The sequence below is a fragment of the Mesoplodon densirostris genome, chromosome 18 (assembly GCF_025265405.1).
Source record: "Mesoplodon densirostris isolate mMesDen1 chromosome 18, mMesDen1 primary haplotype, whole genome shotgun sequence".
Lineage (NCBI taxonomy): Eukaryota > Metazoa > Chordata > Mammalia > Artiodactyla > Ziphiidae > Mesoplodon > Mesoplodon densirostris.
In genome coordinates, this window is record NC_082678.1 from 54,540,775 (window position 1) to 54,555,148 (window position 14,374).

The 14,374-nt window shown below is 50.5% G+C and overlaps 1 protein-coding gene across 1 annotated transcript in view; it reads right to left on the minus strand.

Moving 5' to 3' along the window:
• The window catches only part of ASIC2 (acid sensing ion channel subunit 2), a 997,430-nt gene extending 983,907 nt beyond the window's left edge, over window positions 1-13,523 (minus strand). Inside the window, exon 1 of the mRNA XM_060081380.1 lies at window positions 12,969-13,523. Coding sequence (XP_059937363.1) covers window positions 12,969-13,523 — 555 coding nt within the window. The remainder of the gene's footprint in view (window positions 1-12,968) is intronic.
• Between the last annotated feature and the right edge of the window lie 851 nt (window positions 13,524-14,374).

Here is a 14,374-nt window from a genome sequence, read left to right on the forward strand (position 1 = left end):
CTATATTCAATGTCCTGTGATAAACCATAATGGAAAAGAATATGAAAAAGAATGTGTGTATATATATTTATATATAACTGAATCACTTTGCTGTGCAGCAGAAATTAACACGACATTGTAAATCAACTATACTTCAATAAAATTTTTTTTAAAAACCCTCATCGGGCCTTCAGTCACAGAGAGCTAGGATGCCTTTGCCTCTTCTCTCAGTTTACTGCACAAAGGCAAGGGATGCAGGTAAGAGCTAGAAGGCTACGTGGACAGCTGAGCACTACGGTTTCAAGCTGAGGTTTCCCCTGCACTTCACTCTCAGCTCTGGTAGCTGGGCTCCTGGTTCCCGGGGAAGGATACAGAGACACTGAGGGAAATTTCAGCCTAAACTTCAAATCTTTTGAGCTGAAGACTTGCAGATGAATAGCCTGACTTCACTCAGCCCCGCAAAAACAAGCTTGATGGCTTCACAGAGATCCCCAAAGGGAATCAGAAGCCACGAACTCTGATGCCCAACAGTGCCCCTTTCTTGCTGACTGACCTTTTATGTCAGTCACTAAACATCTCTGAGCTGTACCTATGTTCAACTCTGAAACAGATGCACTTGTTCCACTTTCAGAGCTATTGTGAGGGTCCAATAGCATCTTAGAAAGGAAGCCTGGAGGGTCTGGAACCAGAGTCTCTGTTTCAAATTCCACTTCCACCAATTCTTAGCTAAGTGACTTTAGGCTTGTCATTTAACCTTTCCGAGCCTCAATTTTTTCCATACCAAAAAACAGAGTTACAGATAGAGACTGAATTCCAAGTAAAGAACAGGGCTTGAGATACAGCACACACTCAGAAAACATCAGCAATTATGAATAGGTTTTGTAAACTACATAGTTTTGATCTATTTTTCACATACTCTGGGCGTCTTATAGCAGGAGCTGGGTGCCTGGCTTGTTTGCAGCCTCATCCCCATACTCTGGGGATTTGCTGATGTCACTGCGGATTTCCCCCAAAAATCCTTTGCTCTCAGATCCCCGGTCACTATGTCTTATCACCAGCTCATCTTAGTAATAATAAAAGTAACAAAATACTGCCACTCTACATCTGGCCCAATGCTTAAAGTTTCGCTTCTATTATTTCATTCAACTGGTGCACACCATCCTATACAGTAAATACCAGTATGACTATTATTTAATAGGTGAGGAAATGGAGGGGGGGAGGCTAAGTAACTTGCGTAAGATCACTACCAAGACCCATTTTTTTAAGTCACAGAACAGTTCACTTCTGACACCAAACGTGTGGATTTTCCCCTCATACCAAGCAATTCTGACACTAACTACCCAGAGTTAGGGCAGACCCCATGGATTAAAGGTTCAGTCCCATAAGACTGTCCCCACTTCAGACACCAATCACCAAGCCACCTGTACGTCTGACCAACTGGCTATAAATCAGGGTTCCCATGACCCCCTCCTCAAGTTTGATAATTTGCTAGAATGGCTCACAGAAGTCAGGAAAAGTTTTCTTACTATCGCTGGTTTATTATAGAGGATACAACTCAGGAACAGCCCGATGGAAGAGATGCATAGGGCAAGGTCTAGGGTAAGGGTCACCGAGCTTCCATGCCTTCTCTTGGTATGACGGCCTCCCAGCACCTCCATGTGTTCACCAACCCGGAAGTTCTCCAAATCCCTTCATTCAGAGGTTCTTATGGAGAGGTGCCATTACGTAGGCAGGATTGATTAGATCATGAGCCACTGGTGATTAACTCAATTTGCAGCCCTCTAATCATATGGCTGACGGCAACCAACTCCCATCCTGAAGCTATCCAGGGGCCCAGCAAGAGTCACTTCCTTAGCATAAACTCACATCTGGTTGAAAGGGCCTTATTAGCAGTAACAAAAGATGCTCCTCTCACCCAATCCCTCAAGAAATCGCAAGGGTTTTTCAAGCTCTTGTACCAGGAACCAGGGATGAAGACCAAGTATACATTTCTTATTAATCAAAAAAAAAAAAATCACAAGCCTGGACCCCACACCTGTCTGGCACTGAACTCCACGACTGGCTAAAATATCTCGTTCTGTGATTACCTCCGATGCTAGAGCCCCTTCATCCTCCCCACACCTGCCATAACACCCTGGAGCTCCCAGGCAGGGCATTCTCCCAGCCACATTAACTTCCTTCCCAGCCCCTATAACTGGGTCTATCTCTAGCCCCACCCACCCCAGAGTTACCTTAAACTTGAGTACCTCTCTGTCTCCCCAGCCCCTACCAGAAAGCAGGTCAGGTCCAAGCACACCTAAGATGTGCTCTCTAGGACTGAAGCTAGTGCTGGGAATTTATGACAAATTGCCCCGGGAACTGCTCCTCCAGGAGCCGTGCATACTCCCTTGGGGAGGCCAGGTCATTTAGCAGCCACTCCAAGCCCCGGTGATGCTCACCCACACGTGCCCTGCACTCCCTCTGGATGAACTAAGCATCTTCTGTCTCCAAGCCTTCTCCAGCAGCAACGTTTCTAGTCCCCGCTCCTGAAACAGCCTCAAGGCTGCGCTGTATTGGGAAGTGAGGTGGTGTCGCACGGTGGATGTACTGGCTTGCAGCTACTATCAATCCTTCCCGGCGCCATCTGTCAGTGGCCCTCACGTCTGACCCCAAATATCTGTTCCAAAATGAAATAAATCAAAGATGCTCAGAGTTGAAAGTAACTGTAGAGGTCGTTACATCCAACTCTTTACCTGACATTGATCCACCCCTACAGCATCACCAATAAGCAATTGTATGGCCTCAGCTAGAGTGGAGGACAGGGTACAGGTGGTCCCAGGATGGCTCCTATCTAAGCAGCTGATACCCACCCCTGGGTACCAGCACTGCCTTCTGGCCTCAGAAAGAGAAAACCTCATTCCTCTTCTCTACAAGGACCTTCGAAGTGTGTGAAGACAGCAACCCCCTGGCCTTGAGTCACCTGCTTCCCTTTTCAGGCTAAACAGTCTCGGTCCCTCCCCGCCCTCCTCATCACTCACGGTTTCCATGACATATGAGGAGCATCACCCCCGGTCAGCCGTACATTTCTCACTGCCTCCTGCTTTACAGATGAGGCCGAGCCACTGCCAACATCGAAGGCAGTCGCCTCCCCCCCCCGCCACGGCTTAAAGCCAGACTGAGGTCCATCCAGGAGGAAATGGCAGTGAAGGCTGGGAGGGGGGTGAGAAAGGGCGGCTTTCAGAGACAGCAGAACTGGGAAATGATGAGAAGGCAGGCGTTGGTAAAGGTGTGAGCTAGAATGGGAGCAGCCTGGGCAGGGGACAGGGTCGGAGGGGGGTGGGGGGTGGGGGAATGCAGGAGCTGAGAGAATAAGGATAGCTCAGCCCTTAGGACATGGGCAACTTTGGGAAGGGCTTTCCTCGGACAAAAAGTTCCAAAGGGGAGCAAACCAGCTGAGCCTAGAATAGTGGATCCTAATCAGAGAGATGCTCACTTGAATTATGAAACGTCTCCCTTGGACACTGTTACAGGCCCCAGTGGAGGGCACATCAAGAAAGAATGAGGCTTATAAGACTTTTGAAACAGGTATTTCCTTCTTTCTAAGCCAGACACAGGTCCATGTGCCTAAGTGAGTCTCCATGTTGTCAAACAGATGGGGAAGGTAAAACTAATCAATACATAGCTTGGGTTGCCTAGCAGAGCCTGAGATGGGGTTTCTTGTCCACGTGATTTATTGAGGGAATGAGCTCAGGAAAAGCCTAGAAGGGAGTGAGGTATGCAGGATAGGGCAGGGAGAAAAGGTAAGCAAAGACGTGGTTTCAGGAGAAGTCTAGCTCAGCCTGGTCCCATGGAAAGCTCTGGAGTGTAAACTGCACCGTAATTTGTGGGTCTTGAGGCAAGGTGCCTGGCATTTTGCACTCCTGTCAGTCAGGAGTCGCTGGCTCCTGGCTGCCCCCAGGTGGTGGGGAGGTGCATAACTTCTCAGATATCTCCAGGAAAGGCAGGGCCAGTAGATTAAGGACCAAGGGCATCCTCCGTTCTCAAGGCAGAAGCTTGCAGCCCCAGCAGCAGGCAAGGGGGTCTGGATGGAACACCAACAGCATCTTTCACAGATGCCCTTGCTAATGTGTACACAGACCCCCGCTCACAACTGTAGGACCAGTGTGATGGAAACTTTCAGTCAGACTGATGAATGGCAGCCAGACACACACGGCTCATGGACAGAGTTTTGACGGTAGGGTTCTGTGCCTCTGTATTCCCACTACAGCCACTCAGCGTATCAGGGTGTTTTTCCTTCCAGTGTACAGCTCTATCTACATTACACAAACTAATAAATAGATAAATATATCTGGTTACAAAATAACACCAACTCTCTGCTCCCACACATAAGTTAAAGTTATTTCAGCGAACAAATGCGAGATCAGAAAATAAATTTCGATTGTGTTCTACTGTATTACAGTTCTCCAAGTGGGCAAGTCCTTGGGAGTCACCTAGTTGAACCCCCTCATCTTACAAGTGAGGAAACGGAGGCCCACAGAAGCTAATTACCTTGCCCAAGGCTCGGCCACTCCATCAACAGAAGTCAATAAACCCAAGCAAATATGTTCTTTCTGTGCTTTGTACTTTATTTCTCCTGAGTATAAATTTCTGTGGCCAGTGAGGCAATCAATAGGGAATGGACCTGATTGATGAGAAAATAAGTGCTAGGAGATGGAGAGACGGTTTAGCATCCAAAGGATGACCCTTTTCAGAATGTTCTTCCCAAATGAAGCCCATCCTGATAAATAGGCTTCTATCACAGGCTTCCAGTAACCACTAAGTCCCACCTGTATGGACTGGTTTTAAGTCTGTTGCAGGGGAGAAATATGATACATGGAATTTCAAATCTGCAGGGGTGTTGTAGCCCATTAGTTTCAGATTACAATAGATCATGGGTCAAATAGCCCCGCTGGTCAAGTTTGATATGGCAACCCAGCTCCATCAAACATCAACACTCAGATGAAAAAGAGACCGCGCAAAGCACACTTTCAGATATCTCTAGACCCAGGTGGCATATTTTTGTTCTGCTGGAGAGAATGCGACACTTGATACTTTGAAATACGAACTGATCTATGGGAACAACGCCTCGGACAACAAACTTGGTGCTAAAAGCTACCAATTCAAAAAAATTAAAAAATAAAAACAAAACAAGAGCTACCCATTCAGTCGTTGGGGATTTTTTTCATGGGATCCCATTTCAGCTCTTTCCTCTAGAAATCGGTAGCAAACCAGGATTCAGAAACTTCACAGAAAATTGTCTAGAATTCATCTCTTCGTTAAGGGAAGGAGTTTCTGCAGAGAGGAAAAGAGAACCACTGTAGAGAGGGGGGAAGAATCAATTCCCAATTTGGTAAGCTTGCAGGTAGCCTTCTTCCATCAGCATCCTGGAGGTCCAAGAACTCCCAGGGACAGAGATGCAGACATACAGCAACTAGGCACCAGCTTAGTGGCCCACTGCCGCTTCAGCTTTTCTTGCAAGCAGATGGTGCAGGTCATTGTAATAGTCAGCTCTTAGTCAGTGTCCTAGTCCCTTCATCACATCAGACAGAAGTCAATACACCCCTGAAAGCTTTACTTCCAGAGAGCCATGACCTAACATTCTGAAAACTAGAAGATCCCAGCTGGAGGCTGGCACCACAGAAAACCACTCACACAGCTGGGCAGAGGTTGCCCCTCCAAGGGCATGGCAAATGCTCACAAAACTTCCAAGCAACTTAAGGAATAGGAAAGACCAGCTACTTTGCATTCAATGCAATCTAGACCATTTTAACATAGAGCCTAGAAACTTCCCAGGTGAGGGAGAGTCAGGGCCTACACTGTGTGCTGAGGCGTGCAGGGATGGCCGTGCAAGGAGAACCTCCTGGTCTTCATGGTCCAGGGTCCTCATGGTCATGAGGGGTTGGGCTTCATCCAGGAACGAGGTCAAGCCTCAGTCAGAAGATCTAATTTGGTGTCAACAAACACATCTCTGGTTCAACCCAACAAACATACAACAAACAGGACCAAGATGGCTTCAGGTAAATGCACACCAGGACTGTCAATAAATTGCCATCAAAAAAGAGTAACTGGTGTTCAGCTGTGAACCCATAATCCAAGGACGCTGAGTTAAGAGGGGCAATTACCCCTCCCTCTCACAAATTATCCCTGGATGCTTCTGGCAGATAAGACAAAATATATCCCACCAAAGGGGTATCGCTCAGACCCATGGAGACATATCTTTGGATTTTATTTTTACTCTAAGTGGACCTTTGAGGGAATTTCTAACACCCTGGAGACTACCCAGGGGACCCAGGATGAAGAAAGCAAGGTGACACTGACTAAGTGTGCACTGCATGCCAGACGAGGTATCACATGTACACATGTGTGATCACATGTGTGATCACATGTGTGATCCCAGGTGTGACCAAATGGAGCTACTCCCCAAATACTAAAATAATACATGTAATTATACCTAAGATGCTATTCTGGGACATTTTTTCTTCTTTATTCTTTCCCACGCTTCCCAAGTTTTCTCCAGTGACTGTGGGTTGTTTCTATTGTTTCTATAATCAGAAAGTGTACTGTTAAAATAATAACAATAATGAGATAAGTCTTCCCAATGCAGGTGGAATCCTGGGTCCCTATACTGAAAAGGGAAGCCAAAAAATGGCTATTTCAGTTGACATCAGAGTCACCTGACATTTGAAAAACTTCAAACCCACTTCACACACTCAGGACACATTGTAAGAGCTTTCCCTGTGCTAAGCAGTTCTAAGTCCTGAGAATATCAAGTTAGAAAAGACATCATGTCTTACGGGGAGGAGAAACTGAAATGGGCAATGAATAAAAATTATCAGTGGTTAAAGAATTCAGTTTTAAATTAAATCATCTCTAAGGCTCCTTTTAGCCTAAACACTTCATGATTCTAATGCAAGGAAAAGTATAATGACTGCTCTAGGAGAGGATAATCCAAAGGCTGTTTAGAGAACAGGAGAGGAAGAGATTAAATTAGATTATGACATGGGGAGAGGGGTTGGCAGTGGTTTCCTGGAGAAGGCCACAGAGATATTAGAGCCAGATTTTTTTGGGGGGGTGGGGGGGGTCATATTATTTATTCGAAATCCAGGGCATGTTTGGCAGTTACAGTGAATCAACCGAAATACAGTTAGTTCAAGTTGCTGGATCTTTGATTTCACCGTTGTGCAGGATTACACCACAAAACGCAATGTAACCTGCAGAAACTTCCAGGCTCCCCCGCAATGCACCTTGGGCAAGGCTGGGCCCAGCTCTTTCCGCCATCCTGAGGAACCCCTACACTTGGTCGCCCCTGGTCGCCGTCTGGCCGCGGTGCGGGGAGGTGGCCTCTGGGCTGGGCATCCGGTGGCTCGGGCTCCTCGCTGCCCCAGGACACTGGCACGTGCACCTTCACGTGGAGGCAGCCCCGCTCCTGCGCCCGGGCCCGTTTCACGTTCCCCGGCACCTGCAGCTCCTCTGGCCTACTCCATCGCCACCGGCCCCCTCCATCGCCACCGGCCCAGTACCAGGGTGTCCATGCGGTCCCAGGCCCGAGTTCACCCAGCCTCTCATCCCCACTGGCGACCACGCCTAGAGCCGGATTTTAAAGGATGAGAAGGATTTCAATAAGTAGACAGAGAGAGAGAGAGGTGAGAGATGAAAAGAAGTAAGAAAGGCCCATGAGCAAAGGATGCTGGGTCAGTTCAGGAAACAGCAAGTAACCATTGAATCAAAAAAAAAAATCTTTGCTGGGTATTTACTGGGGGCAGATCCTGCATTCAGCATGAAGGATGCAGAGAATGTGTTTGATGAGACAAGACTCCTGCTCTCAACACCCCACCCCCATCCAGAGGGCATGGGAAATGGGCCATGAGCTTTCAGATGGCAAGGATCTGGTCTAGCTCTCTCCCTGTTACATGGGAGGTGCTCTGTTTGATTAACAAAGGAACGGATGTGCAGACATACAGCACACACACTCGTGATAAAAGATGCAGGCCTGCTACCCAGGCCACTCGACTCTTATCAGGGGTTAGGGCAGCACAAGCTTCCTGGGCTGTTAGTGGCGTGACCTGGACCGGAAGCCAAGATGGCAGGTAAGGAGACGATGTTTAGGCAGCAGAACTGATACGGAAGTACTGAGAAAAGGGAACGTTTGTCATATTATGAGAATTAAGGATCCCGCAAACACAGCAGTTGCCCATGCTCCAAAGCTGTTAGTGAGTCACAGTGTGGAATAGCGAGAAGGTCGCTGTCCTGAAGTCAAGACAGCCAGAATCCAACTAAGGCTCAGTCAGCACTGCCGTGGGACACTAAACAAAGCGTGGGGCCCACCCTGTACGAGGAACCTGCCAGGCACTAGCTCTTGGCAGCCTTTGGCCTCCCTGGAACAGTACAGCAACTCTGAGTGGCAGTTATTATTGTTCCTAATTAGAGACGGAGAGAGTAAGATTAAGAAATTCGCCCAAGATTACACATCAAAGAGGGGGTACGGTTGGAATTCCAGCTCAGATCTCTCCCCAAAGCCCACCTTCTTCACACACCCACTCCTCATGTGATAAGAAGTAATAAGCTTAGCTAGGGACCCACCAGCCTGTGGCAAGATTTCCAAATGTGTGAGCTGCCTAAGCCCTCCCCTCCACATCTCTATAAGGCTATGTGATGTAGACGCCTCTAACAAGATCCCATTGTGGAGAGACCTTTCTTTCAGTAAGAAAAGAAGGAAATGCCTTTCCTAAGCAATCTCTAGTTTAAAGTACACACACACACACACACACACACACACACACACACACACACACACTATGGCAATCAGTTTAAAAATGCAGACTGAGGGGTCATTTGCAATCCTGAACTTGGAGGCAGATGAACCCCAATGTGATAAGCAGAGAAACAATGTGAAACAGTCACGTGCTAGTCACAAACAGTGGGGTTGCCACCTGTCCGCAATAGTTAGTTATTGAACCCAGCTGTGACCTCCACTCTACAAAACCCCAGCTCTGTGATGCTGGGCTTTAACCCAGGGTTCCATGCAGAGAAAGCAGCAGCCTCCTCTCTATCCCTGGCCTATCCTGACAGCATTAACTCATCAACGGACTCTTCTGGAGGGCTGCAAACAGGGCGGGTAGGCTGGACAATAAAAACCCTCCTACGACAGGCTTCACTGGTGGCTCAGTGGTTAAGAATCCACCTGCCAATGCAGGGGACACGGGTTCGATCCCTGGCCCGGGAAGATCGCACATGCCACGGAGCAAGGAAGCCCACGTGCCAGAACTACTGAGCCTGCGCTCTAGAGCCCGCGAGCCACAACTACTGAAGCCTGTGTGCCACAGCTACTGAAGCCCACGCGCCTAGAGCCTGTGCTCCGCAACAAGAGAAGCCACCGCAATGAGAAGCCCGCGCACCACAATGAAGAGTAGCCCCCGCTCGCGCAACTAGAGAAAGCCTGTGAACAGCAATGAAGACCCAACACAGCCAAATATAAAAACAAAGAAAGAAATAAATTTATATTAAAAAAAACCCTCCTACGAATCTTGAAAATAACCCCGCCTTACATCTTGTGACATCTAGTTGTCACAAGGCACAAGAGATCGATTTTTCACATATATTGTCTCACACGATTCGTTTTCCCTGTGAGTTACATCACATGTTACTGCCACATACTCCACGAGCAAGTCGATGCTGAGAGAGGGTACAAAATACGACCCAGGGAATAAGCTAGGAAATGATGGAGCTGGGATTCGAACCTATGTCTTCCTACTCCTAATCTTCACTTCAGCTCATCCAGTCATGGCCAGAGACACACCCCCTGGCCAGCCCTCTCACCCCAACTCCTTTCCTTCCACTCTGGGTCAGCAGGGTGATCTCCGCGGCATAGACACTGTTGAATCAAAGCCCTCTTCCCAGGAGAGAAAAGTATGCGCCTATCTGAAGTCAGATGGTCTTAGGTGAGGGCTAAGAGTGTACCTGCCCAAGCATGGAGCACACCTGTTTACATGGCAGTCAGAGTCCCACACCTGGCTTCTGGGACTTTTAACCTCCACAGACAAACTTTCACTCTGCTAGAATCATGGTTCATTCGCTAATTAAAGGGTACTATGCACACCAGCTAAGAACTTGGAATAAGGAAGCGTATGTGAAAGCATTAGACCTGGAGATGGCACTAGGTACGCTTTGCAGAAAAAGAAAACCAGGAAAAATGATCCACCTGGGGCAGCCCCTCCCCACACTTACTCTCTAATAAGCTAGGCACAGCTCATAGGGAAGGAAGCCACCCAGCATAGGACAAACCCAGGGAGAGCCCAGTAAATTAACCAAAGGGAGAGGGATACGCAATAGAGAGAATGAATGAGAGAGAAAGCTGGTGAGCCAACTTCTCCCATAACCACCTGTGAAGTCTCCCTCTCCTCTGGCGCACCCCAGGCCAAGGACAAGCACACCTGCACCCCAAGCCAAGGAGCCAGGGAGACAAGGGCGAGTGGGAAGGTTTAGCCCTCACTGCAAGGTCTTGGAATGAACTTGGCATCATGTCCGCACCTTGTAGCATGGCTGCTCATTGCAGTCAATGGGTGAAAAAGATCAGCCTCCTGCCTGAAGTATGCTCCAGGTTTCCTAGAGTGGGTGCCCTTTTGGACACTCTCCTGAACAGCTTGGCAATCCAGCCCTGAGACCCATCCCCTTTTCAATGCTAGAGGAGGTCATCTATTGAGAGTCAGTCTAAGGAGGGACACTCAACCAAATCGGTCTTGAACCTGGTGAGGATGGCAGATAATGACACTTACTAAGTAATAAACTGTGTCCACAGCCAGCTTCATTATTTAAGAGACAACCTGGAAAGGTCAAAGGGTTGGGTCAGGTTTTACAGCCTGATCTTTGGCCTCTTGGGACCCCAGGGACCGAAATGACAGGCTAAATACAAAACTGCAGCCTGGGATCAAAGAACCTTTCCTTCTAAGTGGAACTTGGTCATGAATTGAGAGGAAGCCACTAGGTGGACATGTGGTTATGACGATGCTTGAGAACTTGGCCCAGGGGCTGCTACCAACTGCAGTTGCTCTCCGTGCCACCTTCTCTCTCTCTCTCTGCTGTCTGCATGTTCCATGTGTGTTTCTGAGCTGCGTGGTGCAGTGGCGAAGCGGAGCGTTGCCACGGCGCTAGAAAGCACGGGGCGGATACAGGGATAGTTTCAGCCTCCAGGAATGAGGCTTTTTCCCCAACTCTCCCCAAGCCACCCAAGACATTGTGCGTGACACGTTTTCGGATCCTGTTTGCTCCATTTAGAAAGGCTTCCAGGACTGCTGGTCCCTTCCCCCCAGCTCAGACCTGCTTCCTCTTTCGCATACATACACCACAGCCTGATCTTGCTGGGCTCTTTTGCACAGTGTTTCAAATGGATAATACAAAACAACTCCCCCAGGAAAGAGAGCTCCAGGGGATGCCAGAGGCAATGAGCCCTCCCCCAGACCCACGCCCCACCCCCGCCCACCCCCAGGCACTCTTGGCTTTTCCAGAATCAGAGACAGTGCACAGCAAGCATAGAGGCCGTGTGCAGAGACTGGTTGTAGCATTAAAAGAAACTCAGAGCAAGAGACTGGTAGGCAGTGGCTCTGAGAGCCGGCGGGGAGTGGATGCACCACAGAGAAAGGTAGGGCATGTCTTAATTAGGCAGAGGACCTCAGACAAGAGCTGACAACAGAGTCCAGTCTCTTTGCAATTGCAGTACCTGCCACCCCGAAATTACAACTGCAATTTGGCTCAAGTCTCTGAGACTCAAAAGCTCTCGGTTCTCCCTTAAGGCGGCTTTGGGAGAAGCGGCCACACTGGGCTTCCGGAGGGTCTCACAGCACCTGATGTCCCAGGCCCACATGGGAGCAAGGAGGTGTGGGCAGCTGCAACCAGACCTGTTATGCCAAGTTCTGCCCAGCAGCCCACTAATTAGGCAGACACAGAGCCCCGGCAGCCACAGCTCTCCTCCCATTCTTCCCCTGGCCCTCCAGGAAGCCCCGTCCCGAACGGGATCCACCTCCCCCTCCACTTTTCCTCTTTACTCAGCTCCACTCTCCTCCTCCAGGCTTGCGGATCTCACAGCTGCTCGCCCCCTCCCCACACCACTCCCCTCGTATCCACGTATCCACGTTGTTAAGGGATCATCATACAGACAGCAAACGAGCCTTTGAGTTTCAAGCTGAAACTCGCAGACCAGCCAGCCTGCAACGTTTCACCCTCCCAGGCATCTCACTGCCCATCCTGTGCATGGGTCTCCACCTAGACCCTCCTCTTTGGCCCAGGGACCCTGAACATCTCTTTGTTTTTGACCTGCCAGTAGACCAGACAGAGACCCGGGGTTCCCCTGGCCTCTCCTCTCCCCGCACGGAGCTCAAAATCCACACAGGAAAAGGAAGGAAAAAGACTTCCACACCTTTGCAGCATCACCTGCTCCAGCAAGCTCCCAAAGCCACTGGAACCATCCAGGCTGCCTGGGGCCCCCCCACCCCCTTTCCTGGCAGCTTTAAGCTCCAGCCCAGCCCACAGGATGCAGTGCCTGATGCCACTTCCGAGCAGAGAGAGAGAGAGAGAGAGAGAGAGAGAGAGAGAGAGAAAATGCTACCTCGTCAATGACAAGCTGTTCCAATCGCACAGCTCAGACACCACCAAGTGCCCTGGACCACGGACAGCTCAGGCCTCCTCCCTCTGGGTGGGTGGAAGGCAACTCAGCACCTCTGGGGTAACCATCCGCCACCACGGCCAGGCCCCCTGCTCGCCCCGCACATCTGACCAGACAAGAGTGCTCCAACCCAGCAGGCAGACCTCTCCGACCAGTTCCAACACCTCTGGCCAACTACCCTCTTGGCCTTCAACTGAGACACTGCTCTCTCTCCTGCTCCAAAGCACAGAGAGACCTCGAACCAAGCCGCAGACCGCCAGCGTGCCACTTCTCAAAAGCACTGAGCGCAAAAATGAGCTGAAAGCCAAGTACTCACTGTGGTGAAGTCCTGGTGGCCACACTCCTGCCCTTTGAACTTGCAGTAGAGCATCATGTCCTTCAGGTCATGGCCCACGCGGTGCAGGAACTCCAGCATGCTGAACTGCTTGGGTTTGTAGTGCTTGAAGTTGGCCTTCTGCCGCAGGGCCTCCAGCACCGTGGGGTCAGCCAGGTGCGGGTCCGGGATCTGCAGGTTGACGTCCAACAGGGCGAGCAGCTCCCCGGCGTGGTACAGATCATTGGTGGTGAGCCTGGAGAAGCGGAAGCCGTTGAGGTTACAGAGGGTCACGGCTGGGAAGACCAGGCTTTGGGCCACCACCTCATCCACCTTGGTGACGTGCTGGTAAGAGAAGTAGTAGGACACCCTCTCAGAGCTCTCCACCAGCAGCAGGCCCAGAGAGCCCACGAAGGCCACGGCCCAGAGCACACGCCGGATGGTCAGCGGCCCGTACACGAAGATGTGGCGGATGCCGTGGAGGGTGGAGGTGTTGGCGAAGATCTGGATGCTAGAGGGCTGCAGGCTACCCTTGCTGGGGCTCTCCTTGAGGTCCATGGGGACCCTGTGCAGTTCCGCAACTGGCTTCAGGTTGATCAGATTTCAGGGAAGAGCTCCCAGTCCTCGGGCTCTGCTTAAACCTTGACGTTCAAGGGAGGGAAAGAAAGGCAAGCAAGCATCAGGCCAGGTGTCGTGAGTTTATCCTGAGAGCCCAGCCGCACGCTGCCAGGGGTGAGTGTTTATATCAAACCCATTCAAACTCTAGCTCCTGATTTTGTCCAGGCGATAAGGAAGGCTGGTTTTATTTAGGGAGACACCAAGGTGATGTGGAAGAGATGTGGGTGGGAAGGGAGAGCTTAGCCAATGGAAATAAAGTCCTCCCCCCTACACACGCCACTAGAGACAAGATTAAAAGCGAGAGCGAGGGAGAAAATGCTTAAAACAAGTCGCTCAGCAGCTCGGAGCCTGTTAACCAGTGCGTAATGCCCCGCGTTAACCATCCTGGGGATGTCAGGGCGGCCACGCTGATGCACTGCGGCCGGGCGCAGCGGCCGAGCTTCAGAGCCGCCGCCTCCGCCGCCGCGGCTCTAGTCCTCTCCTCTCCCCGTACTGTTTTGGACTCCGGATTCCGTTTCTCGCCGCCGGCCTCCGTCCCTCCTCTCCTCCTCCTCCTCAAGGCCCCCTTTTTTTGGGCAGAATTCCAAAGGCAGGCGGGCAGCGGCTAGCGCCTCGGAGAGGCGGTAGCGCGCGGCCGCGGAGAGGCGAGGACCCGGAGGCTGGGAAGGATGCTGGAGGTGCAGAAACGGACTCTTCTCTCCCCGCCCACCCACCCCGCCTCCCCGAGGAAAAACGAGGACCCAGAGGGCACCGAGCGAGCCGGCCTCCCTCACCCCCTCCTCCACCAGGCT